Source organism: Gigantopelta aegis, chromosome 15, assembly GCF_016097555.1.
Source record: "Gigantopelta aegis isolate Gae_Host chromosome 15, Gae_host_genome, whole genome shotgun sequence".
Taxonomy (NCBI): Eukaryota; Metazoa; Mollusca; class Gastropoda; order Neomphalida; family Peltospiridae; genus Gigantopelta; species Gigantopelta aegis.
In genome coordinates, this window is record NC_054713.1 from 42,519,821 (window position 1) to 42,547,459 (window position 27,639).

Here is a 27,639-nt window from a genome sequence, read left to right on the forward strand (position 1 = left end):
CGCCACTACATGGGCTACTCTTCCGATTAGCAGCAAGGGATCTTTTATTTGCGCTTCCCACAGGCAGGATAGCACAAACCATGGCCTTTGTTGAACCAGTTATGAATCACTGGTCGGTACAAGTGGTTTACACCTACCCATTGAGCCTTGCGGAGCACACACTCAGGGTTTGGAGTCGGTATCTGGATTAAAAATCCCATGCCTCGACTGGGATCCGAACCCAGTACCTACCAACCTGTAGACCGATGGCCTACCACGACGCCACCGAGGCCGGTTTACGGTTATATAGAAAGAAAGAAAGAAATGTTTATTTAACGACGCACTCAACACATTTTATTTACGGTTATATGGCGTCAGACATATAGTTAAGGACCATACAGATTTTAAGAGGAAACCCGCTGTCGCCACTACATGGGCTACTCTTTCCGATTAGAAGCAAGGGATCTTTTATTTGCGCTTCCCACAGGCAGGATAGCACAAACCATGGCCTTTGTTGAACTAGTTATGGATCACTGGTCGGTGCAAGTGGTTTACACCTACCCATTAAGCCTTGCGAAGCACTCACTCAGGGTTCGGAGTCGGTATCTGGATTAAAAATCCCATGCCTCGACTGGGATCCGAACCCAGTACCTACCAGCCTGTAGACCGATGGCACTAACCACTACGCCACCGAGGCTGGTTTACGGTTATATAGAGTCAGACATATGGTTAAGAACCACACAGATATTGTGAGAGGAAACCCGCTATCGCCACTTCATGGGCTACTTTTTTTTTATCAGCAGCAAGGGATCTATTATATGCACCATCCCACAGACAGGGTAGTACAAACCATGGGTTTTGATATAGCAGTCGTGGTGCACTGGCTGGAACGAGAAATAGCCCAATGAGCCCACCGACAGGGATCGATCCCAGACCGACCGCACACTGGGCTACGTCCCGCCCCTTACGTCACAGAGACCAGATTGAAAGAGAAAAAAGAAGATTTCATTTTTAATTTTGTTTCGTCTTTTCATCCACTTATAGTTCAAAAACGTTTCTTTTGCTTAACGACACCACTAGAGCACCATGATTTATTAATCGGCTATTGGATGTCAAACATTTGGTATAATGACGTATTTCATTTTAACTTATTTTTGTGCTTATATCCAATTAAGGTTCAAGCACACTGTCCTGTGCACACACCTCAGCTATCTGGGCTGTCTGTCCAGGACAGTCAGTTAGTGGTTAGTGGTGAGTGAGAGAGAAGAGGGTGCAGTGGTGAGTGAGAGAGAAGAGGGTGTAGTGGTGAGTGAGAGAAGAGGGTGTAGAGGAGTGAGAGAGAAGAGGGTGTAGTGGTGAGAGAGAGAAGAGGGTGTAGTGGTGAGTGAGAGAGAAGAGGGTGTAGTGGTGAGTGAGAGAGAAGAGGGTGTAGTGGTGAGTGAGAGAGAAGAGGGTGTAGTGGTGAGTGAGAGAGAAGAGGGTGTAGTGGTGAGTGAGAGAGAAGAGGGTGTAGTGGTTAGTGAGAGAGAGAAGAGGGTGTAGTGGTTAGTGAGAGAGAAGAGGGTGTAGTGGTGAGTGAGAGAGAAGAGGGTGTAGTGGTGAGTGAGAGAGAAGAGGGTGTAGTGGTGAGTGAGAGAGAGAAGAGGGTGTAGTGGTGAGTGAGAGAGAAGAGGGTGTAGTGGTTAGTGAGAGAGAGAAGAGGGTGTAGTGGTTAGTGAGAGAGAAGAGGGTGTAGTGGTTAGTGAGAGAGAAGAGGGTGTAGTGGTGAGTGAGAGAGAAGAGGGTGTAGTGGTTAGTGAGAGAGAAGAGGGTGTAGTGGTTAGTGAGAGAGAAGAGAGTGTAGTGGTTAGTGAGAGAGAAGAGGGTGTAGTGGTTAGTGAGAGAGAAGAGGGTGTAGTGGTGAGTGAGAGAGAAGAGGGTGTAGTGGTTAGTGAGAGAGAAGAGGGTGTAGTGGTTAGTGAGAGAGAAGAGGGTGTAGTGGTTAGTGAGAGAGAAGAGGGTGTAGTGGTTAGTGAGAGAGAAGAGGGTGTAGTGGTTAGTGAGAGAGAAGAGGGTGTAGTGGTTAGTGAGAGAGAAGAGGGTGTAGTGGTTAGTGAGAGAGAAGAGAGTGTAGTGGTTAGTGAGAGAAGAGAGAAGAGAGTGTAGTGGTTAGTGAGAGAGAAGAGAGTGTAGTGGTTAGTGAGAGAGAAGAGAGTGTAGTGGTTAGTGAGAGAGAAGAGAGTGTAGTGGTTAGTGAGAGAGAAGAGAGTGTAGTGGTTAGTGAGAGAGAAGAGAGTGTAGTGGTTAGTGAGAGAGAAGAGAGTGTAGTGGTTAGTGAGAGAAGAGAGAAGAGAGTGTAGTGGTTAGTGAGAGAGAAGAGAGTGTAGTGGTTAGTGAGAGAGAAGAGGGTGTAGTGGTTAGTGAGAGAGAAGAGAGTGTAGTGGTTAGTGAGAGAGAAGAGAGTGTAGTGGTTAGTGAGAGAGAAGAGGGTGTAGTGGTTAGTGAGAGAGAAGAGAGTGTAGTGGTTAGTGAGAGAGAAGAGAGTGTAGTGGTTAGTGAGAGAGAAGAGAGTGTAGTGGTTAGTGAGAGAGAGAGTGTAGTGGTTAGTGAGAGAGAAGAGAGTGTAGTGGTTAGTGAGAGAAGAGAGAAGAGAGTGTAGTGGTTAGTGAGAGAGAAGAGAGAAGAGGGTGAAGTAGTGGTTAGTGAGAGAGAAGAGAGTGTAGTGGTTAGTGAGAGAGAAGAGAGTGTAGTGTAGTGGTTAGTGAGAGAGAAGAGGGTGTAGTGGTTAGTGAGAGAGAAGAGAGTGTGTAGTGGTGAGTGAGAGAGAAGAGAGTGTAGTGAGTTAGTGAGAGAGAAGAGAGTGTAGTGGTTAGTGAGAGAGAGAGAGTGTAGTGAGAGAGAAGAGGGTGTAGTGGTTAGTGAGAGAGAAGAGGGTGTAGTGGTGAGTGAGAGAGAAGAGGGTGTAGTGGTTAGTGAGAGAGAAGAGGGTGTAGTGGTTAGAAGAGAGAGAGAGTGGGTTAGTAGAGAGAAGAGTGTCCAGAGAAGAGAGTGTAGTGGTTAGTGAGAGAGAAGAGAGTGTAGTGGTTAGTGAGAGAGAAGAGGGTGTAGTGGTGAGTGAGAGAGAAGAGTGAGTAGTGGTTAGTGAGAGAGAAGAGGGTGTAGTGGTTAGTGAGAGAGAAGAGGGTGTAGTGGTGGTGAGTGAGAGAGAAGAGAGTGTAGTGGTTAGTGAGAGAGAAGAGGGTGTAGTGGTGAGTGAGAGAGAGAGAGGGTGTAGTGGTTAGTGAGAGAAGAGGAGGTGTAGTGGTGAGTGAGAGAGAAGAGGGTGTAGTGGTTAGTGAGAGAGAAGAGGGTGTAGTGGTTTAGTGAGAGAGAAGAGGGTTTAGTGGTTAGTGAGAGAGAAGAGGTGTAGTGGTTAGTGAGAGAGAAGAGGGTGTAGTGGTCTTAGTGAGAGAGAGAGAGAGTAGTGGTTAGTGAGAGAGAGAGAGGGTGTAGTGGTTAGTGAGAGAGAAGAGGGTGTAGTGGTCTTGAGAGAGAAGAGGGTGTAGTGGTTAGTGAGAGAGAGAGAGTGGTGTAGTGGTTAGTGAGAGAGAGAGAGGGTGTAGTGGTTAGTGAGAGAGAAGAGGGTGTAGTGGTGAGTGAGAGAGAAGAGGGTGTAGTGGTTAGTGAGAGAGAAGAGAGAGGTGTTGTAGTGGTTAGTGAGAGAGAAGAGGGTGTAGTGGTGAGTGAGAGAGAAGAGGGTGTAGTGGTTAGTGAGAGAGAAGAGGGTGTAGTGGTTAGTGAGAGAGAAGAGGGTGTAGTGGTTAGTGAGAGAGAAGAGGGTGTAGTGGTTAGTGAGAGAGAAGAGGGTGTAGTGGTTAGTGAGAGAGAAGAGAGGTAGTGTAGTGGTTAGTGAGAGAGAGAAGAGGGTGTAGTGGTTAGTGAGAGAGAAGAGGGTGTAGTGGTTAGTGAGAGAGAAGAGGGTGTAGTGGTGAGTGAGAGAGAAGAAGGTGTAGTGGTGAGTGAGAGAGAAGAGGGTGTAGTGGTGAGTGAGAGAGAAGAGGGTGTAGTGGTTAGTGAGAGAGAAGAGGGTGTAGTGGCTAGTGAGAAAGAGAAGAGGGTGTAGTGGTGAGTGAGAGAGAAGGGGGTGTAGTGGTGAGTGAGAGAGACGTCGGTGTAGTGGTTAGTGAGATAGACGTCGGTGTAGTGGTTAGTGAGATAGACGTCGGTGTAGTGGTTAGTGAGACAGCAGTCGGTGTAGTGGTCAGTGAGATAGACGTCGGTGTAGTGGTTAGTGAGATAAACGTCGGTGTAGTGGTAAGTGAGATAGACGTCGGTGTAGTGGTCAGTGAGATAGACGTCAGTGTAGTGGTTAGTGAGATAGACGTCGGTGTAGTGGTTAGTGAGATAGACGTCGGTGTAGTGGTTAGTGAGATAGACGTCGGTGTAGTGGTTAGTGGGAGAGAAGATGGTGTAGTGGTGAGTGAGATAGACGTCGGTGTAGTGGTCAGTGAGATAGACGTCGGTGTAGTGGTTAGTGAGATAGATGTCGGTGTAGTGGTCAGTGAGATAGACGTCGGTGTAGTGGTTAGTGAGATAGACGTCGGTGTAGTGGTTAGTGGGAGAGAAGATGGTGTAGTGGTGAGTGAGATAGACGTTGGTGTAGTGGTTAGTGAGATAGACGTCAGTGTAGTGGTTAGTGAGACAGCAGTCGGTGTAGTGGTCAGTGAGATAGACGTCGGTGTAGTGGTCAGTGAGATAGACGTCGGTGTAGTGGTCAGTGAGATAGACGTCGGTGTAGTGGTCAGTGAGATAGACGTCGGTGTAGTGGTCAGTGAGACAGCAGTCGGTGTAGTGGTTAGTGAGACAGCAGTCGGTGTAGTGGTCAGTGAGACAGCAGTCGGTGTAGTGGTTAGTGAGACAGCAGTCGGTGTAGTGGTTAGTGAGACAGCAGTCGGTGTAGTGGTTAGTGGGAGAGAAGATGGTGTAGTGGTTAGTGAGATAGACGTCAGTGTAGTGGTTAGTGAGACAGCAGTCGGTGTAGTGGTCAGTGAGATAGACGTCGGTGTAGTGGTCAGTGAGATAGACGTCGGTGTAGTGGTCAGTGAGATAGACGTCGGTGTAGTGGTCAGTGAGATAGACGTCGGTGTAGTGGTCAGTGAGACAGCAGTCGGTGTAGTGGTTAGTGAGACAGCAGTCGGTGTAGTGGTCAGTGAGACAGCAGTCGGTGTAGTGGTTAGTGAGACAGCAGTCGGTGTAGTGGTTAGTGAGACAGCAGTCGGTGTAGTGGTTAGTGGGAGAGAAGATGGTGTAGTGGTTAGTGAGATAGACGTCGGTGTAGTGGTTAGTGAGACAGCAGTCGGTGTAGTGGTCAGTGAGATAGACGTCGGTGTAGTGGTCAGTGAGATAGACGTCGGTGTAGTGGTCAGTGAGATAGACGTCGGTGTAGTGGTCAGTGAGATAGACGTCGGTGTAGTGGTTAGTGAGATAGACGTCGGTGTAGTGGTTAGTGAGATAGACGTCGGTGTAGTGGTTAGTGAGATAGACATCGGTGTAGTGGTTAGTGGGAGAGAAGATGGTGTATTGGTTAGTGAGATAGACGTCGGTGTTGTGGTTAGTGAGATAGACGTCGGTGTAGTGGTCAGTGAGATAGACGTCGGTGTAGTGGTCAGTGAGATAGACGTCGGTGTAGTGGTCAGTGAGATAGACGTCGGTGTAGTGGTCAGTGAGATAGACGTCGGTGTAGTGGTCAGTGAGATAGACGTCGGTGTAGTGGTCAGTGAGATAGACGTCGGTGTAGTGGTTAGTGAGACAGCAGTCGGTGTAGTGGTTAGTGAGATAGACGTCGGTGTAGTGGTTAGTGAGATAGACGTCGGTGTAGTGGTTAGTGAGATAGACGTCGGTGTAGTGGTTAGTGAGATAGACGTCGGTGTAGTGGTTAGTGAGATAGACGTCGGTGTAGTGGTTAGTGAGATAGACGTCGGTGTAGTGGTTAGTGGGAGAGAAGATGGTGTATTGGTTAGTGAGATAGACGTCGTTGTAGTGGTCAGTGAGATAGACGTCGGTGTAGTGGTTAGTGAGATAGACGTCGGTGTAGTGGTTAGTGAGATAGACGTCGGTGTAGTGGTTAGTGAGATAGACGTCGGTGTAGTGGTCAGTGAGATAGACGTCGGTGTAGTGGTCAGTGAGATAGACGTCGGTGTAGTGGTTAGTGAGATAGACGTCGGTGTAGTGGTTAGTGAGATAGACGTCGGTGTAGTGGTTAGTGGGAGAGAAGATGGTGTATTGGTCTTACATCTACCCACTGAGTCGTTAAAACTCCCTCTGGGTGGGAGCCGGTACCGGGCTGCGAACCTTGTACCTACCAGCCTTATGTTCGGTGGCTTGATGACGACACCACCGAGGCCGGTCCTGACATACACTTAGAGAGAAAACCTGCAGCATTTTTCCATCAGTAGCAAGGGATCTTCTATATGCACCATCCCACAGACAGGATAGCACATACCATGGGCTTTGATAACATACCAGTCGTGGTGCACTGGCCACGTCCTGCCCTCCTTGAGATTGAAACATAAACATAATATAATTCAAGCATCCTGTCCTCAATTATCTGGTCTCTCTGTCTGTCTATTTGTCTGTCTGTCTGTCTGTTTGAGGTGTCTGGGTCATAAGATTGAACCCTCTCTGTGGACCCATTCTCCTATTGGGTTTTCCCGTTCCAGCCAATTCCACACGACTCGTATATCATAGGCCGTGGTATGCGCTGTTCTGTCTGTTGCTGATGGAAAAATGTAGCGGGTTTCCTCTCTAAGACTATATGTCAAAATTACCAAACGTTCGACATCCAATAGCCGATGATGAAATAATCAATGTGCACTAGTGGTGTCCATAAACCATTGTTTTGGTCTCTTTGTTCAGAACAGGGGTTATTGGTAGGCGAAAGCGACGTCGTGTAAGATGTATTGGTTTAAACTGCGCCGTGGCACTAAAATCACTGTCTCATCGGGACAAGTGGAGGGGTGGGTGTGTGTGTGGGGGGGGGGGGGGGGGGGTAGTGGTTACTTAACAGTCGCAGATCCTAGTGAAAATGGACACTACGTTTGGTTTATCTACAAAACTGTAACACATTTGGACAAAGTTAAAATAAAATCGAACAAGAGTTTCTGACTGATGTTGAAATATCTTTAAATATAGACTAGAACTCGTCTCTATAACTGATATTTCTCAGACGCACGTGTGTTTTTAAATATATAGAAAATGCATTTCGTGGTATTAGAAATACCAGAAACACTAAAATCCAAATTATTTCTCATTTCAATTTTCAAGGGGCGGGACGTAGCCCAGTGGTACAGCGCTCGTTCGATGCACGGTCGGTCTGGGATTGATCCTCGTCGGTGGGCCCATTGGGCTATTTCTCGTTCCAGCCAGTGCACCACTACTGGTATATCAAAGACCGTGGTATTTACTACCCTGTCTGTGGGATGGTGCATATAAAAGATCCCTTGCTGCTGATCGAAAAGAGTAGCCCATGAAGTGGCGACAGTGGGTTTCCTCTCTCAATATCTGTGTGGTCCTTAACCATATATCTGACGCCATATAACCGTAAATAAAATGTGCTGAGTGCGTCATTAATGAAAACATTTCTTTCTCTTTTTCTTTCAATTTTCAAAAAAGTCTCTAATAGTAAAAACTACGCGGTCTGTCACTTTAATATAGTGGTTAGTAAAAGAGAAGTTCGTGTAGGTACTAATATCCTTACACCTCCGAAATGAACAACTAAAATTAAATCTCGTTTCGTGCCGGCACCGGGATTTGAACCTTGTAACCACAAAATCAGTGAGGCCGACAAACGAGAAAAAAAGAAGAAAAAAAAGTAAAATATTTGAAACCTGTTTCATTTCTATGATGTCTGCATCTGACCAATCAGAAGTGTCCGTGTCTTTTCCGCTTGGCGATGATACGTTCCAGAAACTACGTGACTGGTCGGCCATTGGCTGCAACTGGTACGGCTGACCAATCGTTGAACCGTAATAGTTGAGAGGGACGGCGTTTTTTTCTGAAAGGACAACATACGCTGCCAAAACAAAGGCAAAAAATTGACCAACAATAAAAAGTAAAGTTTGTTTTGTTTAACGACACCACTAGAGTACATTGATTGTTTGATTAATTAATTAACTCAATGATCAATTAATCAGCGAGTTGGATTCTGTTTCTTACACATCCTCAAAAACCAGGTTAAAATGAAATTTAGAAGTCTTTTCCAATTGAAACTAATCGACTCTGCTTGCGCTTGCAGGTTATGTGTGCAACACAGAGAAATTAGTTTCAGGTTAACTTATACGTCAGACAGCAATCATTTTCGGCCGTGCGTCTTTCACTGGATGGTTTGGCTTTGAAGTCCGGGTCATCACCGAGGGCATGCCAATCGTATGTCTTTAAATCAATACCACACACATGTATTCTTACCAACAGTTCTATAACAACTTTTTTCTCATTTTTTTCTGTGTGTGTGTGTGTGTGTGTGTGTGTATGTGTGTGTGTGTGTGTGTTATTTCCAAAACAGTGGTCCTTTTCATTTGCGAAAAGCTAAACTGAAACAATACAACATTTAAAACAGAGGATGGTACGGTTGTTTTGTTTGTTTGGTTGGGGTTATATACTATCAACGGATGTCACCGATCGTTACCGACTGTTACCGATTGTCTCCGACCTTCACCGATTGTCACAAGACCGCCACCGATTGTTGTCGAACATCACCGATTGTCACCGACTGTCACCGAACATCACCGATTGTCACATACTTTCACCGATTGTCTTGCTTTATAGTGATACCATCTCGTATCCTCCGGAGTCGGGCCCGTCCGCACCACTATACCAACCCATGACGACTGGACTATACCCTAGTCTGATACTCTCTCTCGTTCAGACGGATCCGGCTTCTCAAGATCTGTATTTCAGCACAGCACTACACCTTCAACGTCTATCGACTGTCAATCTAGGGGTTTTCTTGACGGGATGCAACCCATCTCGTCCCTATAAGCTGTGCACCCAAACGGCCTTAACGAGGCCACTCACGTGGACATATCGATCGGACTTTAAACTTTTAGATCTGCGTTCAAAAGATTATGTCGAAATTACTCTTTTTTTTTTTTTATTATTAAATAGTCCGATCCTCCCTTCTTTTTCTTATTTAATTTTGGACCGTCCTTCTAAAATGCTCCAAATTATATAAATATTAATTGGTTGAGCAGTCAATTCTTTTTTTTTTCTTTTTCTTTTTAATTTATTCTATTAACTTTTTTACTAATTGCTATTTTCAAAATTCTGCCCATTTTCAACTCTACCCCCCCTCCATCCCGAGCCAGGTCACCGATCTTATCGGAGGTCGGACTCGGGATGGGCGTGTTCGAAACCCTAGTGGTATATGGGCACGTTAAACAAGTTATCATCATCATCATCATCATCGTCATCACCGATTGTCTTACCTTCGTTGGTATCTTTAGCCCCAAAGCAGTATGGGTACAGACATCCGAGGGGGCACACGACGCATGCCACGATGATTATGACAATAGCCATGAACACGGCTACACCGCCGATGATGGCCAGTCTCTCCCAGACATCCAGGGTGTCGAACATCGCGACCTCCGTAAGTCCGTTTGTTCGTCCGTCCGCCCGTCCGTCCGCCTGTGTGTTGAAAACTTCTACGACGTCAGACACCGACCCAACAATCAGCTAGATGTCTGAATCTGAAAAAAGGAGTTAAAGTTAATATTTGTTTTGTTTAACGACACCACTAGAACAAATAAAATTGTTAATCATCGACTATTGGATATCAAACATTTTGCAATTCTGACTTTTGGTCTTCAGGGGAAATCTGCTACATTTTTCCATCAGCAGCAATGGACCATTTATATACATTTTCCCACAGACAGGACAGCACATGTCACGGCCTTTGATATATCAGTTGTGGTGCACTGGCTAGAATGAGAAATAAAACTTTGTTAAGATGAAACACAAAGAACGGAACTCATCACACAGACAGGACAACACATACCACGGTCTTTGATATACCAGTCATGGCGCACTGGCTGGATCGAGAAACTGTCCAACAGGCCCACCGACGGTGATCGATCCCAAATCGACCGCACATCAAGCGAGCGCTGTACCACTGGACTACGTCCAGACCCTGGGACTCATGAAGTGAAACTCGAAATGAGTCTTTGTGATACAAACATCAAAGAGGAGGGATCACAAGATACAACATAAAAAGAACAATTATTTTATATTAGAAAACGTTTTAATAAATACTTAAGATGACCTTCTGACCAATAGCACTGCCATATGTTTATAAGTATCGTGCACAAATACCCTTTTTTTAACAAAATGCAATACAACTACAGAAAAGAAGAAAACAGAACAGAACAGATCAGATCAGATCAGAACATAATCGTCTTATATTCAAGACAACTATTGGGCAAGTGATACAGAAGACACAAGTTTATCAAAAGTGAGCAATGCGTATGACACGAAATTAAATATATAACAATACCTAAAAACAAACCCATAACAAATACGGCTAATGTTTTCCAGGAGGAACAAAATAAAGTTTGTTTTGTTTAATAACACCACTAGAGCTTGGGTTTCATCCCACATATGACAGATGTCATGGCCATCACCAAGTGAATATACTGACGAGTTGTACGTACACAGTTTACGTGTGTAGTACAACTCACCAATCAGTGAACGTGGTGTTGTTAACACTGCCTGAAGATCAAATGTGGCAACATAAAATGTCTCGTCTAATTTGGCTCTTTGTTTATCATATTCTTTTTCTTCTCTTGCTCTAAGTTTTTTGGTTTGATGAAATGCATACTGTTCTTCCTGTTCATCATCATTGGTTCCTGACACTTTCATGGCATTGTACCTATTGCACAATGAACATTGATCTTTCTTTATTTTAAAACATGAGATATTGTAATTCTCACAAAATATTTTCCTGTATAAACATAGAGACACTGCCTTAATGTTTTTTGCTTTGCAAGAATCACTGTATAGCTGCCACATTTTAGTAATGCTAAAATTCCGTGCCAGATATTTTTCTTTGTGTCTTTCCTGCAGTAATGTACTTCCATAGTTTCCATAGATTTTATGTGGTCATGCACATATTTGGTCAAATGATTTGGTATCTTGTTAGCAGATGCTTGCTTTCCTCTCTGGTCAGAGCCATGTTGTTTCTTCTTTAGGGAACAGTTAACTGTCTTTTTTTCCCAATACAAAATGTTTGAAGAAAAAAGTTCTTGCAAACGCGAATCTTTTGTCATTTACAATCATTTGATACTGTCGATATGTCGATCTTTGACCTTTTGAACGGACTGGTGTGACCTCTTCCACCAACTGACAAATGTAATTTCTCTGAAGTTCAAAAGAGTCTAACCTATAAAAACAATCGAACACTTCTTTTCTTTTCTCTTCTGGAATTTTATCTTGGCATTTAAATCTGCATTTGCCAGTTACCCGGTTTAACTGTTTTTCTGAAACAATTCTTCCAGTGCAGGAAATGTGTGTTTCTCCGTGAATTCTGTTCTGTTTTCGTTTGTTTCTTGAATGAGCTAGTAATAGAGAATGAGCTGGTGAAAGCATCGGTGTGTTTTTAGCACCGTTTGCATCTCCTGCACTGACATCAGTTTGGGTACATGGTTTTTGCTGCTCGTCACATGTCCTTGTATTCTGCTGAGGTATGGTGTTACTATTCTGTGCATAGCATACTGCATCACAGTGTTCTTCATCCCGCACAGCCAGATAGGCAAGATGAATACACTGACTGGACACTCTCTGAGATATCGGGTTGAATATCTTGCACAGTTGTTTCTATCCTGCTGGGAAATATTCTAACGACCTGTTTGTAAATGTTTGCTATAGCAACGGGGACACAGTTGGATAACATTCCTTTCCAATGACCATACAGAAACAATAGTTCTAATTCTTTGAAAAAGACAGCAACTATCTCGTTTTCTGACAAACCATACTCATTTGCTATATAACCTATATAATTGCCGACGTTTTCTTTCATATGAACACACACACTTTGGCGAAGGGTATGCGTCTCTATCTGGTCTCCTGTTGATTTCGGGGCGAGGGGTAGCCCAGTGGTACACCGCTCGCTTGATGCGCGGTCGGTTTAGGATCTATCCCCGTCAGTGGGCCCATTGCGCTATTTCTCGCTCCACGACTGGTACATCAAAGGCCGTGGTATGTGCTATCCTGTCTATGGGATGGTGCATATAAAAGATCCCTTACTGCTAATCGAAAAGAGTAGCCCATGAAGTGGCGACAGCGGGTTTCCTCTCTCAATATATGTGTGGTCCTTAACCATATGTCTGACGCCATATATCCGTAAATAAAATGTGTTGAGTGCGTCGTTAAATAAAACATTTCCTTTCTTCCTGTTGATTTCAATACAGCTGAATAAAAGCAATTGTCATCTGGTTGTACTGGCACTCGTTTTAGCTCGTTGCCTTGTAAGAGTATATCAAGTCTGTCTTTGTGATATTTTATAATTATGTCTGTGCATGATGCTTCTCTTATGGATCTCTTCTTTACATAAATAATAGAAGTCATTCTTTTCTTTCTGTTGATCTGTAAGTTAGTTATCTTTCGCTTCACCTGTTCTGTTACTGCCTCATATGATATTTGTTTTCTTGATACATTATTTTTCGTTCTTGTAATACGGTTTCTTCTTCTTTTTTCCCCATGCTTTACCTCTATTTTGAAATTCCTGCAATTGAGATATTACGCCCGTGATATGAGCATCACTATTGACATGTTTGTTACTGTCACATGAATTCATTTCTGATAAAGATGGGATGTATGTGGAATCGTTGTTGCTATCGGTGAACTCTGTTTCCTTACCTGAACTGTCAGGTAAACACAGTTTTGTAATAGCATCATTATGTGGATCATTAATCTGTCGTTTCAGCTGTGCCAACGGAATATTCTCATCTTCATCCATAGAGGAATTATCCTTTACATCTAATGTGTCACTGCTAGGTGAACGGTTTTTGATAATATGCCTTTCATCATCTGATTCATTTAGTGCTGTGTATTTTCCGTCTTGTTGTACAGCTGATCCTGTAATGGCGTGCATGTCATCTCTGTTTTTATTGTAACTTTCCAACATTTCTTCAGTTGCATGCAAAAGACTTCCATTCTCCAAAAGCTGTATTTTAGGATCTGGTGTTAGCTTAGCTGTTCTGACTACTGTTTCCACAAAGTCATCATTGTTTTCATTAGCTTGAACCAGTGCATAGTAATCGTAATCACTCCATTCATCTTCATTTGCCTGTGTGGACAAAAGTAATTCATAATTAGCACCTATATTGAAATTAGTATTATAATTATGAACTAACATCTTTAATTTTGAACTTTTTATAATTATATTATTTATGTTTACTTTTATTTTTCACAAGTCAATGACTAATACGTATCTTCCTTTCATTTCAAATTAAGTAAGGTTAGCGATAATATACAGTTTTATGCATTCGTAACGGCAATACATTGTAAATTAAAAAACAACATACAAAAAAAAACAATATAATTATCATGGAATTATTTCTATAATGTCAACTTACTTTCAGATTAGCCATGCACAAGTCACAGTCAAAAGACAAAATTCTAGCCAATGCAAATACAACCGTCTGGAATAAGAGCATACAAATGAGTCAACAATAGATAGTAATATTTTCTCCAAGGTCACATTCCACAGATGTTTTAAAGGAAATGGTTACCATACTCAATGATGCTAATGTTATCTTATCTATTTGACCTAATTCCTGGAGACAGTAAGGCTCTATCTGACACCTGTGGCACTGTGTTGCTCTTATAAAACATGAACAGTGTGAAAAGTGATCTGTACAGAAAGGTGATAAGTACAACGTACACCTTTCTGCACAGTTTGACAGGCACTTGGCACCTTCTGATACTATTTTGGTGATATATACTTAGCACCTTTTTACATAAACTAACTAATAATTACCTAATTAAGATACAAACGTGAGTTTTTGTCATAATGTGACGATAAAAAAATATGGGGCTTGTATTTCATGTATGTATGTATGTATTGATGTATGAATATCTATATATTGTATGTATGTCGAGGTTGACTGTTACATATATAGATAATTAAATCCTTTCTGGCCTCACAAATTGTTCCATGCCGTTGTATGTATGTATGTATGTATGTATGTATGTATGTATGTCTGTCTGTATGTACACACACACACACACACACACACACACCGGCATACTTTTAAAGTCCAGTTCAGTTACCGTTAATTTATTAGGAAACAAAAAGTGTTCCCACACCGAATGCCTTCTATTCCGGACTTTGGATGCAATTCAAGAACAAAAGAACGGATCATGTAGTAATTAGCTCTGTCTACACAGGCGCGCGATCTTGCCCCAACTGTCGACACTGGCATTTGATCATACCTCTAAAATGCACCAAATAATGTAAATATTCGGCCGAGCAGTCAATTCTTTTTATTTTTGGCTTGTAACCTTTTTATTTTTTTTATTTATTCTATTAACTTTTTTACTAATTGCTATTTTCATAATTCTGCCCATTAATCAATAAAATAATGTTATTTATTCTGTTTGTTGTTTTAAATGCGTTCTGATCTGAACACATATTTTTATTACAGTCAAATGTTAATATCCCACTTTAAAAAGTCGGGACTGAACTTGTGTTTTCCTTCTTACAGATAGGTAGGTAGCTAGGTTAACGTGCTTATATACCACTTCCTCACCAATCGAGATACCATTCGAGTAGATGTACAAATGTTATGAGATCAAAATGTCCAAAATAGCGTCCGTTAAGAATCAGCTGTTTTTCGAAAAATCATCCTCTGCTGTCGGCATGTTGACCTGCTAACAGAAGGCCGGATGCTACGCCACAAGTCTGATGAAGGTCAAATCGACTGAGCAGTGGGTTTTTTCTCCAAGCGTTTTATAAAAAGTCACTTTATTAATAACTGGGATGGTATTTTGTTTTTAATACTGTAATGTTTATGTATTTGTTTTAAACACTGTGTATTAATAGTGTGCCATGATTGTGGACCTTTAAAGTCGCAGCATGTCTGTGATCGTCCTGGTGTTTTGGAATAGCTAAATATTTTCAACACGATTAATTAGGGGACAGTGGATATCTGTTTATATTTTTCTATAAATATGGTTCAAACAAAATGTAAGTTGTCGACATTGTTCTTAGACTTAATAATGATTTAAACAAACATTTAGAACGAACAAAATGACAAATGTCGTTACGAATCGACGTGTATTCAACCCTATGTCAATTCGCATTTAGGGAGTTTTCATAAATGCACGTAAAACACATGCGTCCAAGATCTTTGAGCGTATCATGGGTCAAATATCACTTTAACAAACTTCGCTAGAAGTCGTCATATTCTGTGATCACAAATAATATGACAAAAGAATTACCAAAAGTCCTAGATTTGTAGAGTATATTAATTTTCTGACAAAAAGAGAGAGAGAGAGAGAGAGAGAGAGAGAGAGAGAGAGAGAGAGAGAGAGAGAGAGAGAGAGAGAGAGAGAGAGAGAGAGAGAGAGAGAGAGAGAGAAAGATACGTACCTCAGAATCTGGGAACAGCGGGTTTAAATGTTCTACAATATCTTTTCTTGTTACGATTTCTCTTTCTGTTGCTTAGCGTTTTATTTCTAGACCTGTCTCTGACACGGCATCTGTTCGGGTGACTCGCTAATCTATTGGCTAAGGAGGATAGTTCACTGATCCAGGAAGAGAACGACCAAACAAAGATGTTGCAATAAGGATGGTTTGCTGTGCCGTCAGAAAGGGTTTGGCTAGCCTAAGCAGGGTCGTAGCTAGCGGCGGTGGGGGGGGGGGGGGCCATGGGGCACTTCCCCCCCCCCCCCGAAAGAATCCGGAAAATATTATAGAAACTTAAAGAAAATTCTCTTCTTAACAGTTTAAGGAGTTTTAGATTATTAACTACTCAGTTGCCACCACCCACCCCCCCCCCCCCCCCCCCCCCCCCCCCCCCCATCCAACACAAACTCCTAGCCACGGCCCTGCTAAGATATTCAACGAAAAAAAAACAGGAAATGGAAGTTCCGAAATGGTGTGATGATGAGACAGTGTATGTTTGTGCTATTTTTCTTTCTTGAATCTGTTCTCTGTCTAGAGGTGGTTGCAGTTATAATGATGATGATGATGATGATGATGACGACGACGACGATTATGATAATGATGATGATGATGATGACGACGACGATGATGATGATGATAATGATGATGACGACGACGACGATTATGAGAATGATGATGATAATGACGACGACGACGATAATGATGATAATGATGATGATGATGACACATCTCTACGCTACTATTCAGTTCAGGTAAGTTTTTGTCGTGGGATCGAATCCCATTTGTGGACCCATTCTTTGGTTGTTTTCCCCCATCTCATCCAGTGCCCCACGATTGATATGTCAAAGGCTGTGGTATGTGCTGTTCTGTCTGTGGAAAACTACATATAAACGATCTCTTGTTGCTAATGTGAAAATGTAGCGGGTTTCCTCTGAATACGTGTCACAATTATAGTTTACATCAAATAGTCGATGATTAATTAACCACTGTGTTCTAGTGGTGTCGTTAAACAAAACAAACTTTAACCGAGGACTATTTATCAGACTTACCAAGTGGTTGACATCCAATGACGTTTAACAGATGAATAAGCTCTAATGATGTCGTAAAACAAAACAAACTTTAACGTTAAACCCTGTGTAATCCGTATGATTTGACCGATGTGTTGTTGACTCCCATGTTACAAACTAACAAAATTCAAACACGCTAATCTGGGCAAGAAACTAGGATGTCCTTCCTGTACAAATACAAAAGTCATTGAACTGTTGCTAAGCAGGTATGCATACAAGGGATGGGTGCTGGCATGGACACGTCTCCCCTCAAACTCTGAACTACCCGAAAAGTACCCGCCGAATGTTTATAATAAGTTGATTTTTAGTGGTTGTGGTTTGTGATATCTTGGTTGGCTGGATGTTTCTAGAATATAATATCAAGCATATAATGCATATTAAAGTGACAGACCCTAGTTTTAAAAAAATACTCCGACATAGTTTTCACTATTAAAGTGACAGGCCCTAGTTTTTAAACACTACGACGTAGTTTTTACTATTAAAGTGACAGGCCCTAGTTTGCTAAACACTACGACGTAGTTTTCACTATTAAAGTGGCAGGCCCTAGTTTGCTAAACACTACGACGTAGTTTTCACTAAACACTACGACGTAGTTTTCACTATTAAAGTGACATGCCCTAGTTTGCTAAACACTACGACGTAGTTTTCACTATTAAAGTGACAGGCCCTAGTTTGCTAAACACTACGACGTAGTTTTCACTATTAAAGTGACAGGCCCTAGTTTGCTAAACACTACGACGTAGTTTTCACTATTAAAGTGACAGGCCCTAGTTTGCTAAACACTACGACGTAGTTTTCACTATTAAAGTGACAGGCCCTAGTTTGCTAAAAACTACGACGTAGTTTTTACTATTAAAGTGACAGACCCTAGTTTTTAAACACTACGACGTAGTTATTACTATTAAAGAAATGTTTTATAATTTAGTTTACAAGTACTTACATTTTTTAGAATATTCATTTCCGTACACATGAAGTGGTTCTGGACATCTAGGTTTTTGAAATACCCCAAAATGTTGGGGGGTTTTCATAATTTTAAAAACGCACGTTCGTCTGAGAAATACTGATTATCGAGACGAGCTTTAGTCTAGTTTTGGACGATATTTCCCTGTTTGAACCTCACGGACTTTAGCTTATCTCTGTTATATCCTTCTCCAGGTTTGTAGATTAACTAAACTTAGTGTCCATTTTCATGGACTAAAACTAGAATGTGCGCCTTTAAAGGGATCGTCTGCAATGATTGTAATATATTTCCAAATAATAAATCCTTTTTAACAACTTACCAGTTGATTGTTTAGGGAATCAGCGTCTGTATATATAATGAATGTGTGTTTGGTCGCCCTATTCCTGTCCTGGACGGAGGAACCGGTTGAGGCCGGTACTTGTTCCCAGGACAGGTGTGCGCTACAACAGCTTGCTGTGAATGTGCACGTTAAACAATTTTCCGTTCCATTCCACTGGTCTCCTTAATGTTTGCAGTAGCTCAAATTTCATTTTGCTTAACATATAAATTTGGTTCGTACGTAAAAATTATTTGGGGTTAAAATACAGTTTGGCCTACTGAAAACATATGGGTAACATGTATATGTATGGCCACAAAAGACTGTCAGGTCAAATGTCAATATACAAATGAATGTCTTAGCAGGCGTGTTGTAGGTACAACGTCTGTCTTAGGCCAGGCAGTGTACGCAAACATTAGGGTAACAAGAAATGCATTGTATATACAGACAAAGACATTTTAAACAAGAAAATAATGTATTTAATATGTAACTTCAGTTGTTAAAACTGTTCTGTTAGTGTTAGTCAAAAACATGATACAATGGCTGTAGTCTTTAATATGTTATTTCAGGCTAGGTACGCCTCTGTGCTTGATGCTCCAAAGTGATTTTGCTTTAACCATCCCGACTCTACAGGCCAAACGTCAATGAACCTGGATGCAATGCGGAAATGTCTTTTCGTGTGATAAACACACGATGCCCATCTGCAAGCGATAATATAGACTACAGTAGGCAGACATAACAAACACTGTCTCACTTTCTCTGCCCCTAATAGGAGGGTCACAGTCTTTACTGAGGGGGCACTAGCCATGTTTTTATTTTTTTTAAACACGTACATTTTCGTTCTCAAGTGGGGGGAACATGCAGAGAGAGAGAGAGAGAGAGAGAGAGAGAGAGAGAGAGAGAGAGAGAGAGAGAGAGAGAGAGAGAGAGAGAGAGAGAGAGACAGACAGACAGACAGACAGACAACAACAAATACAGAAATAGAGAGACAGGCAGAGAGACCGGCAGGCAGACAGACAGAGAGATAGAGAGAGACAGGAAGAGAGAGACAGAGAAATAGAGAGATAGACAGAGACAGACAGGCAGGCAGGCAGGCAGACAGAGAGACAGAGGCAGACAGATACAGATAAAGACAGACAGAGAGAGACAGACAAGAAGACAGTGAGACAGGCAGACAGAGAGATAGAGAGAGACACGGAAGAGAGACAGAGACAGACAGACAGATAGACAGAGACAGGGAGAGAGAGACAGACAGAGACAGACAAAGACAGACAGGGGGATATAGACAGAGAGACAGACAGAGAACACAGTGAGACAGACAGACAGACAGACAGAGGGATAGAGAGAGAGACACAGGAGAGAGAGAGAGAGAGAGAGAGAGAGAGAGAGAGAGAGAGGGGGGGGGGGATGTTTTATTTAACGACGCACTCAACGCGTCGGACATATGGTTAAGGACCACACAGATATTGAGAGAAGAAAGTCGCTGTCGGCACTTCATGAGCTACTCTTTTCGATTAGCAGCAAGTGATCTTTTATATGTACCACCCCACAGACAGGATAGTACATACCACGGCCTTTGTTACACTAGTAGTGAAGCATTGGATGGAACGAAGAGAGGCAAAGAGACAGGGAGGGAGAAGGAAAAGGAATGAGAGGGAGGGAGAGAAGGAGAGCGCTGGATGGAGAGAAAGAGAACGTGAGCGCCATCACACCTTTATTTCAGGCCATTTCTCATATCAATCAGTATTTGTTATGTAGATGTTTCACGGTCTAATGTGTTTAAATATACACAATACAGATTTTTTTTTTTACCATAGCCATCAGATTGCTGTGCCACATCTCCGAGTATTGATTTGAACAGCTGTTACGTGAGTCACCGTTGGTATACAATACAGGGATGTGCTCGTGTGTATATTTACGTAGTTTATACATGTGGTGTCGTTTAGAGGTTGTCTATGAGCTTAGTTGTCATCTTATGTTTAATGTCTGTATAAACGTTTTCAGTTTTAAACTATGTATTTTGATTTTACCTAGTCTATGTTTTAATCTTACTTGGATTTTAACCTAATGTCCCTAGATCTACCGGTTAACTTGAAGTAACGAGTAACCCTGGTAACTTTTCTACAAACTGCTGCTGAAATGGCAATTTAGGGCTTAAAGGCATACTGTCACGGATTTAAGGACCTTATTTCTCCAAAAGTGGATAATAAATGAAAATTACATCAATGTTTAGAAACCAAATCTGGCTATTGAATCACCTTAACTAAACCATGATGGAGTGAAATCCATGTCAATCCTCTTGGCAATATTAATTTTTAAATTATGGACCCTTGCCATAATTCAATTTTTTTTTTTTACAAAATATCATTAATAAGTGGAGTATGGTGGTTACGTAGATTGTTGAATAAAGTGCATTTAGGGACAATTCAAATACATATATTTCACGTAATACTTTGCTAGGCCATTTAATAGGTCAGTGGTTTGTGACAATATGCCTAGGACTGGAATGGAGTTCTAATATATATGTTTTGGTTTTGGCTGGCCGCTCTATTTGCGACCAATTCATTTCACATTAAGGCCTGAAACAAACAATTTGTTTTTTAATTTTAATTGTAAATTAATAATTGTTGTTGTTTTGTTTTCGTTGTTTTCCATTAGTAGCAAGGGATCTCTTATATGCACCATCTCACAAACATGATAGTACATACCACGGCCTTTAATATACCAGTCGTTGTGCACTGGCTACCGGCCTCGGTGGCATCGTGGTTAGGCCATCGGTCTACAGGCTGGTAGGTACTGGGTTCGGATCCCAGTCGAGGCATGGGATTTTTAATCCAGATACCGACTCCAAATCCTGAGTGAGTGCTCCGCAAGGCTCATTGGGTAGGTGTAAACCACTTGCCAGACCAGTGATCCATAACTGTTCAACAAAGGCCATGGTTTGTGCTATCCTGTCTGTGGGAAACGCAAATAAAAGATCCCTTGCTGCTAATCGGAAAGAGTAGCCCATGTAGTGGCGACAGCGGTTTTCCTCTCAAAATCTGTGTGGTCCTTAACCATATGTCTGACGCCATATAACCGTAAATAAAATGTGTTGAGTGCATCGTTAAATAAAACATTTCTTTCTTTCTTGGTGCACTGGCTGGAACGAAAAATAGCGCAATGGGCCCACCGACGGGGATCGATCCTAGACCGGACCTAAGGCGAGCGTTCTACAATTGGGCTACGTCCCGCCCTCATATTATATGTTCGATTCCCAGCAGCAGAATGAGAAACAAGATGTGAAGCGAAACGAGATTTGATCGTCCGTGCCAGTGCTGTAACATCTGTGTTATGTACTAGTCAAAGCCGACATTCATACAATATGTAGACATTCGTACATCTATACATACATACATTCAAACAAAGCAACACATTTTCCATGGGAAGGGAAGGGAACTATATTAACGTGCCCACATCCTTGCGGTTCGGGCACGCCCACCATGGATTCGGGTTCTGGTGTAGCCAGTCCACGATTCCATGGCGGGAGGGGGAAGGGGAAGGGGGAAGGTAGTAGGTTGATGGGGGCGATTACCAAATTTAGATGGTAAGACCTAGTTCTAAAAGTCCTAATAGGGAGTGGGTTAAGTTACATTTGATATGTCTCACTAGATACATAATTAGCTTTAGAATGCACCATATAAAATAAAACAATTCAGGCTATGTACTATTACTATTATATTATCTGGTGCCATTTTCCATGTGCATTATCCCCAGAAAAGAAATACGGTAATGCCAGTGTTGGGGGCCCTGGTATGTTATAGGATAAACAATGTACAAGAATACAAATAATAGGCCTATGTTATGACAGTAATAAACTTGTTACCACTAAAAGAAAAGAAGAAATAATAGAAGTAAAATAAACAAATAGATTTATTTTTTTAAATAGTAATAGTAATAATAATAATAACATAATAATAATAATAATAATTCATATAATAATAATAATAATAATAATAATGACAATAATAATGATAATAATAATAATAATAATAATAATAATAATAATAATAATGAAGATAAATAAATAAATAAATAAATAAATAATCCCTAGCGTTGTCGGCTGATAAGTTTCTCAACAGTGTACTTTACATTCAACTATGTATTTGGTTGGTTTTGTCATAATATAGCACCGTATGTTTGGAAGATTTAAGTACTAACTATGTATATGGCCAATATATCCCACTTGTTTGTGGAATGGTCAGTATTTACATAAATATACTTTTCAATATTTCTATTATATTTTATTATGCTTATAGCTTCAGAAAAGTTAGGATTTCGTTTAGCATAGTTACAACTGTATATTTGTGTGGGGTTTTGTTTGCATAAGGCAATGGTATGCTTTAGTAAGCTACTCTGTAACGGATTCCCAAGTAATAAGTCGATTATATTAAGATTTACAATCAAACCTGTTTTATCTTTAAACCATATTCAAACAAAGCAACACATTTTCCATGTGCATTAAGTGGCGGATATATATATATATATATATATATATATATATATATATATATATATATATATATATATATATATATATATATATATATAGACACACACACACACACACACACACACACACATTACTAACAAACTGTATAGGTTAAATCATCTTTTCTGATACAGGTTTTAAGATAACTGATTGAACATCCAAGTTAATCTGAACGACAAAACCGTAATACGTGACCATGCCCCCGTTTTACGAACCGATCTTAGCGCTAAAATCACCTTAAATGTATGAATATCTTATGCACTTCATTTGATCTTAGCGCTATGGTCGCTTCGTAAAACGGGGCGCAGTGTTGTATATCTGCACAATGCTGAGTCGAATAGTGGTTGATTCCATACATCTAGTGTCTTGTCTATAGGAGGACAGCCACTCCTAAGGAAATCCTTTACTGGAGAGTTCATCCCTCTTGCATCGCCACAAAGAGGACTGCCACTCCCAGAATAGTTTACTAAAGCATACGCAGTTCTAAATTTAGTCTCTTTGTACTGCATTATCTTTTACTTCAGAGACAATGCAAGTGAAGCTGCATACCTTGGCTGTTCTAGTGTTTTGTTTTCACCCCTGTATTAAAAATTGGATTTAATCTGTACAATTTAATGGTAATTTGTAAACAAACATTTTTATTTATACCGGAATATCTTTATCAAATTTGTTTTAGTTGGTATGGATTTAAAACTTAGTAATATGTTTTTGTATGAATTTTAACTTTATCCATGATGAAGTTACATGTGAATTCAGTTTCCTTTTGATGCAAATGGACTTTATGCGGTGAGCACATGGTTATTATTCAACAAAACAACAACAAAAAAACATTCCAGTTTTGATTTTGGCTTTGCAGTTTCATTTGAGAAGGGCATTAAAAATGTTCTTCAACTGGCCCTGCTGGCGACCATGGTTTTTATGTTAATTTCTGGGCCGTAGCTAGCGGGGTTGGTGGGGGGGGGGGGGGGGGGGGACAAAAAAATAAAAATTACTAGCTACTGATATTGACGTTTTAAGTATGTAACCACCCTGAAATGTCCTCAAAATGTTTTTTCAGAGCCTCTACGTTTCAAAATTTTCTAGACCCCCTAGTGTCTTGTACCATCGATGCTCGGTCGTTCCAAAAATTAATCTGCCCCTTCACCACCCCCACCCCCACCCACCCCCACACAAAACAGTTAATTTCCATTTGTTATGTAACAATTCACTATTTTTTTTTAATTGCTAATAAGGAGTTACAGTTACCCGTTAAACATGTAGTGTCAAATAGGTGGGTTTTTTTAAAGAAGTTTGTTTTGTTTAACACTTCACTAGAGCACACTGGTATATTAATAATCGGCTATTGGATGTCAAACATTTGGTCATTTTGACACATAGGCTTTTAGAGGAAACCCGCTACCTTTTCCCATTAGTAACAAGGGATCTTTTATATGGACCATTCCACAGACAGGATAACACATACCACTGCCTTTGATATACCTGTCATGGTGGACTGGCTGGAACGAGAAATAGCCCAATGGAAATAGCCCAATAGACCGACCGCGCATCAAGCGAGTACTTTACCATCGGGCTACATCCCGTCCTTTGTCAAATAAAGTTTAAACTTAATCTATTCTTAACTTTGCTAATTTATTTGCGAAATGTTTGGTAGTTAGATTTAAAGCCGCAGTCTCTAGAATCTATTCTTAACTTTGCTAATTTATTTGCGAAATGTTTGGTAGTTAGATTTAAAGCCGCAGTCTCTAGAATCTATTTTTAACATTTAAGTATTTAGATAAATTATAAAATTTTGTTTTGTTCCCGTAATGTACAATTCTTCGATTTCTTTTAGATGTTACTAACAATCATGTAAAATTCAAACACTCTGAACATGAAATAGACATAGCATGGTATGGCACCTTTAAGTTTTAAAATATTCATTGAAAATTGTTATATATGGCGGCCATTTTTAAATCCAATATGGTAGACATATGATCTACTTTTAGATGCACCAATAAATGCACATATCCTTAAAATATGGGTATAGACTTTGGAATCATGGTTCTATCTACCTTAGAATATGAGTATAGGCTTTGGAATCATGGTTCTATCTACCTTAAAATATGAGTATAGGCTTTGGAATCGTGATTCTATCTACCTTAAAATATGAGTATAGGCTTTGGAATCATGGTTCTATCTACCTTAGAATATGAGTATAGGCTTTGGAATCATGGTTCTATCTATCTTAGAATATGAGAATAGGCTTTGGAATCATAGTTCTGTCTACCTTAAAATACGAGTATAGGCTTTGGAATCATGGTTCTGTCTACCTTAAAATATGAGTATAGACTTTGGAATCATGGTTCTATTTACCTTAAAATATGGGTATAGGTTTTGGAATCATGGTTCTAACTACCTTAGAATGCATGATTTTTAAAATACATGAGGATGATGACGGCCATTTTGAAATTTAAAATCGCGGTCACTAGAGGGAGTTATTTTTTATGTGTCCCGTTTTTAAATTGATCTCACCATGTCATAGAATACCTGTGCCACATTTCATTATACCCTGAAAAAGTGAACGATTAGCTAAACATCTGTGTGTGTGTGTGTGTGTGTGTGTGTGTGTGTGTGTGTCTGTATGTGTGTGTGTGTGTGTGTGTGTGTGTCTGTGTCTGTGTGTGTGTGTGTGTGTGTGTTTGTGAGTGTGTTTGTGTGTGTGTGTGTGTGTGTGTGTGTGTTTGGGTGTGTGTGTGTGTGTGTGTGTTTGGGTGTGTGTTTGGGTGTTTGGGTGTGTGTGTGTGTGTGTGTGTGTGTGTGTGTGTTTGTGTGTATGTGTGTCTATGTGTCTGTCTGTGTGTGTGTATGTGTGTGTGTCTGTGTGTGTATGTGTGTGTCTGTCTGTCTCTGTGTGTGTTTGAGTGTTTGTGTGTGTGTGTGTGTGTGTGTGCGTGTGTGTGTTTGTGTGTGCGTGCGTGCGTGTGTGTGTGTTTCTCTGTGTGTATGTATGTGTTTCTGTGTGTGTGGTGTAGTAGTAGTACATTACACTAGTAATAATAAACATTCTTACGTAAAAGAATAAAGATATCTGGGGTTAACAGAAAAGAAAAATAATACACTTTGTATTATTATCCCATGTCTATAGGGATAATATTAAATGGTATAATTTAACAAAAGAAGGAAGGAACTGTTTTATTTAACGACGCACTCAACACATTGTATTTGCGGTTATATGGCGTCAAACATATGGTTAAGGACAACACAGATATATAAAGAGAAAACCCACTGGGCTACTCTTTTCGATTAGCAGCAAGGAATCTTATGCACCATCTCACAAACAGCATAGTACATACCACAGCCTTTATTACACCAGTTGTGGAGCACTGGCTGGAACGAGAAATAGCCCAATGGGGCCACCGACGGGGATCGATCCTAATTAATAAGAGAAAGGCAAACGTGTATAATATTGTTCTGAAACTTTGCCAGAAAAGAGAACCGATTCCAATCGTGTAATTATTCTTGAATGTTCAAGAATTCATAATGAGTTACAGACATTCATTATATTTAATATTATCCCGATACAGCAGAGAAGTTCGGTTTGTTACAATATCCACATCACTAGAACACATTGACTAACTGACCATCGGCTATGGGATGTGAAACGTCTGCTAATTCTAACACGTATTTAAAGGAAAGTAGCTACATTTTCCATTAGTAAAAACATCTTTCATATGCACCTTTTCCACAGACAGGATAGCACATACCACGGCCTTTGTTTACCAGTCGTTGACGCTGGCTTGGACAACAAAAAAAAACCCAAAAACAATAGGTCCACCGTGAAGGTTTTGATCCACAGCCAGGATAGCACATACCACAGATTTTGTCTATACCAGTCGTGGATATTGGTTTGGACAAAACACACACAAAAAGTGAGATTCTCAGGGAGGCAACTGCCCCTCCCTTGCCCCCCCCCCCCCCCCCCCGAAGGATACGGCCCTGATATCTGGAAGGGGGACACAATCTCTAGTAGACGGGACACAGTCTTTTATCTTTATATGGAGTAGGCCAATAAAACGTATAGTTTTGTCCTTAATTGGGGGCACAGCCACTCCCACCCCACCCACCCGGTTCCTGTAGGTTTACATAACTACCAAGTTGTCTCAAAGTAAACGCATCTTTCTACCAAATTATTAATTCGGCGCTTTCATATACCTATAGGTGAATACTTTATAAAAACATATTATATATGAACAACTAACCTTTTAAAATTCAAATTCTCCATTTTCTTCATCCAGCGTTTCCACGAAAACAAATTCCTGTCTTTAAAACAACGTGAACTAAATATTTCTTACATGGTCGCTGTCGGTATCATATAAGCCATTGAACAAACTCCGTTAATACCGACCGAATAGTATTTTAAACAAAATGGCGGACTCACAAGGGTGTTGACGTTTGCCAACAGCCGCGTGCGTACAACAGATGGTCGTTTTATTACCTCTGTCGGTTATAATCTATACTGTCCTCTGTGTATGCATGTACGTATGTATATGTGTATGCATGAACTGCCTGCATCAATGGCATTCACGATAACGTACAGTCTCCAGTATACACTGCAGATGACATTTAAGTTACATGACCGTCGCGTTGCTTTCGGCGATACGGGGAACAATTTGAAATGGGCAAATTGGAGTAACAACTGCAATTAGTGGATGGGAATTATTCGCATCATGTTAGGCTTGGTATATATATATATATATATACATGTGTATATATTAGCTATAGCGACGCCATGCCTGGGCATTTAAATATATGTTTCGTTTCATAATCAGACGACAATAACTAGGTGGGTGGGAGGAGTTGGGGTGGGGGGAGTAGTAAGAAAAAGAAACGAGGGCACACTCACGAATAGGTTACTGCCGACATACGCTGCTCATCTGGCTAGAAGTCGTTAAGTCTATACGTTGGTTCGTAATAGGTCTTCAACATCCATTGGTGAGAACATCATTTGTAATTTTTTATAACACTTACCGTCGACATTCATGTAGGTGTGATAACACTTTAAGGACACAGGACTGGCTGTTCCTAGGTGATGACCAGGTGGCAAATGGCATACTAACCAAGAAATCAAAAACATGATCGAAACGGATCATTCTGTGATGTTCAAGTTTT

The 27,639-nt window shown here is 40.9% G+C and overlaps 1 protein-coding gene across 3 annotated transcripts in view; it reads right to left on the bottom strand.

Annotated features, from left to right (window-relative positions):
* LOC121390477 (synaptotagmin-A-like) overlaps window positions 1–26,938 on the bottom strand; it is a 37,517-nt gene extending 10,579 nt beyond the window's left edge. Inside the window, exons 1-3 of one of the 3 annotated variants that reach the window (XM_041522303.1) lie at window positions 26,730–26,938; window positions 9,420–9,680; window positions 7,824–7,990 (exon numbers count right to left, since the gene is read on the bottom strand). In XM_041522303.1, coding sequence (XP_041378237.1) covers window positions 7,824–7,990; window positions 9,420–9,570 — 318 coding nt within the window. In that variant the 5' untranslated portion in view covers window positions 9,571–9,680; window positions 26,730–26,938. Of the gene's footprint in view, window positions 1–7,823; window positions 7,991–9,419; window positions 9,681–17,623; window positions 17,830–17,963; window positions 18,073–26,729 lie in introns of those variants that run through there. The other 2 variants (XM_041522304.1, XM_041522305.1) reach the window with 2 other exon arrangements.
* Between the last annotated feature and the right edge of the window lie 701 nt (window positions 26,939–27,639).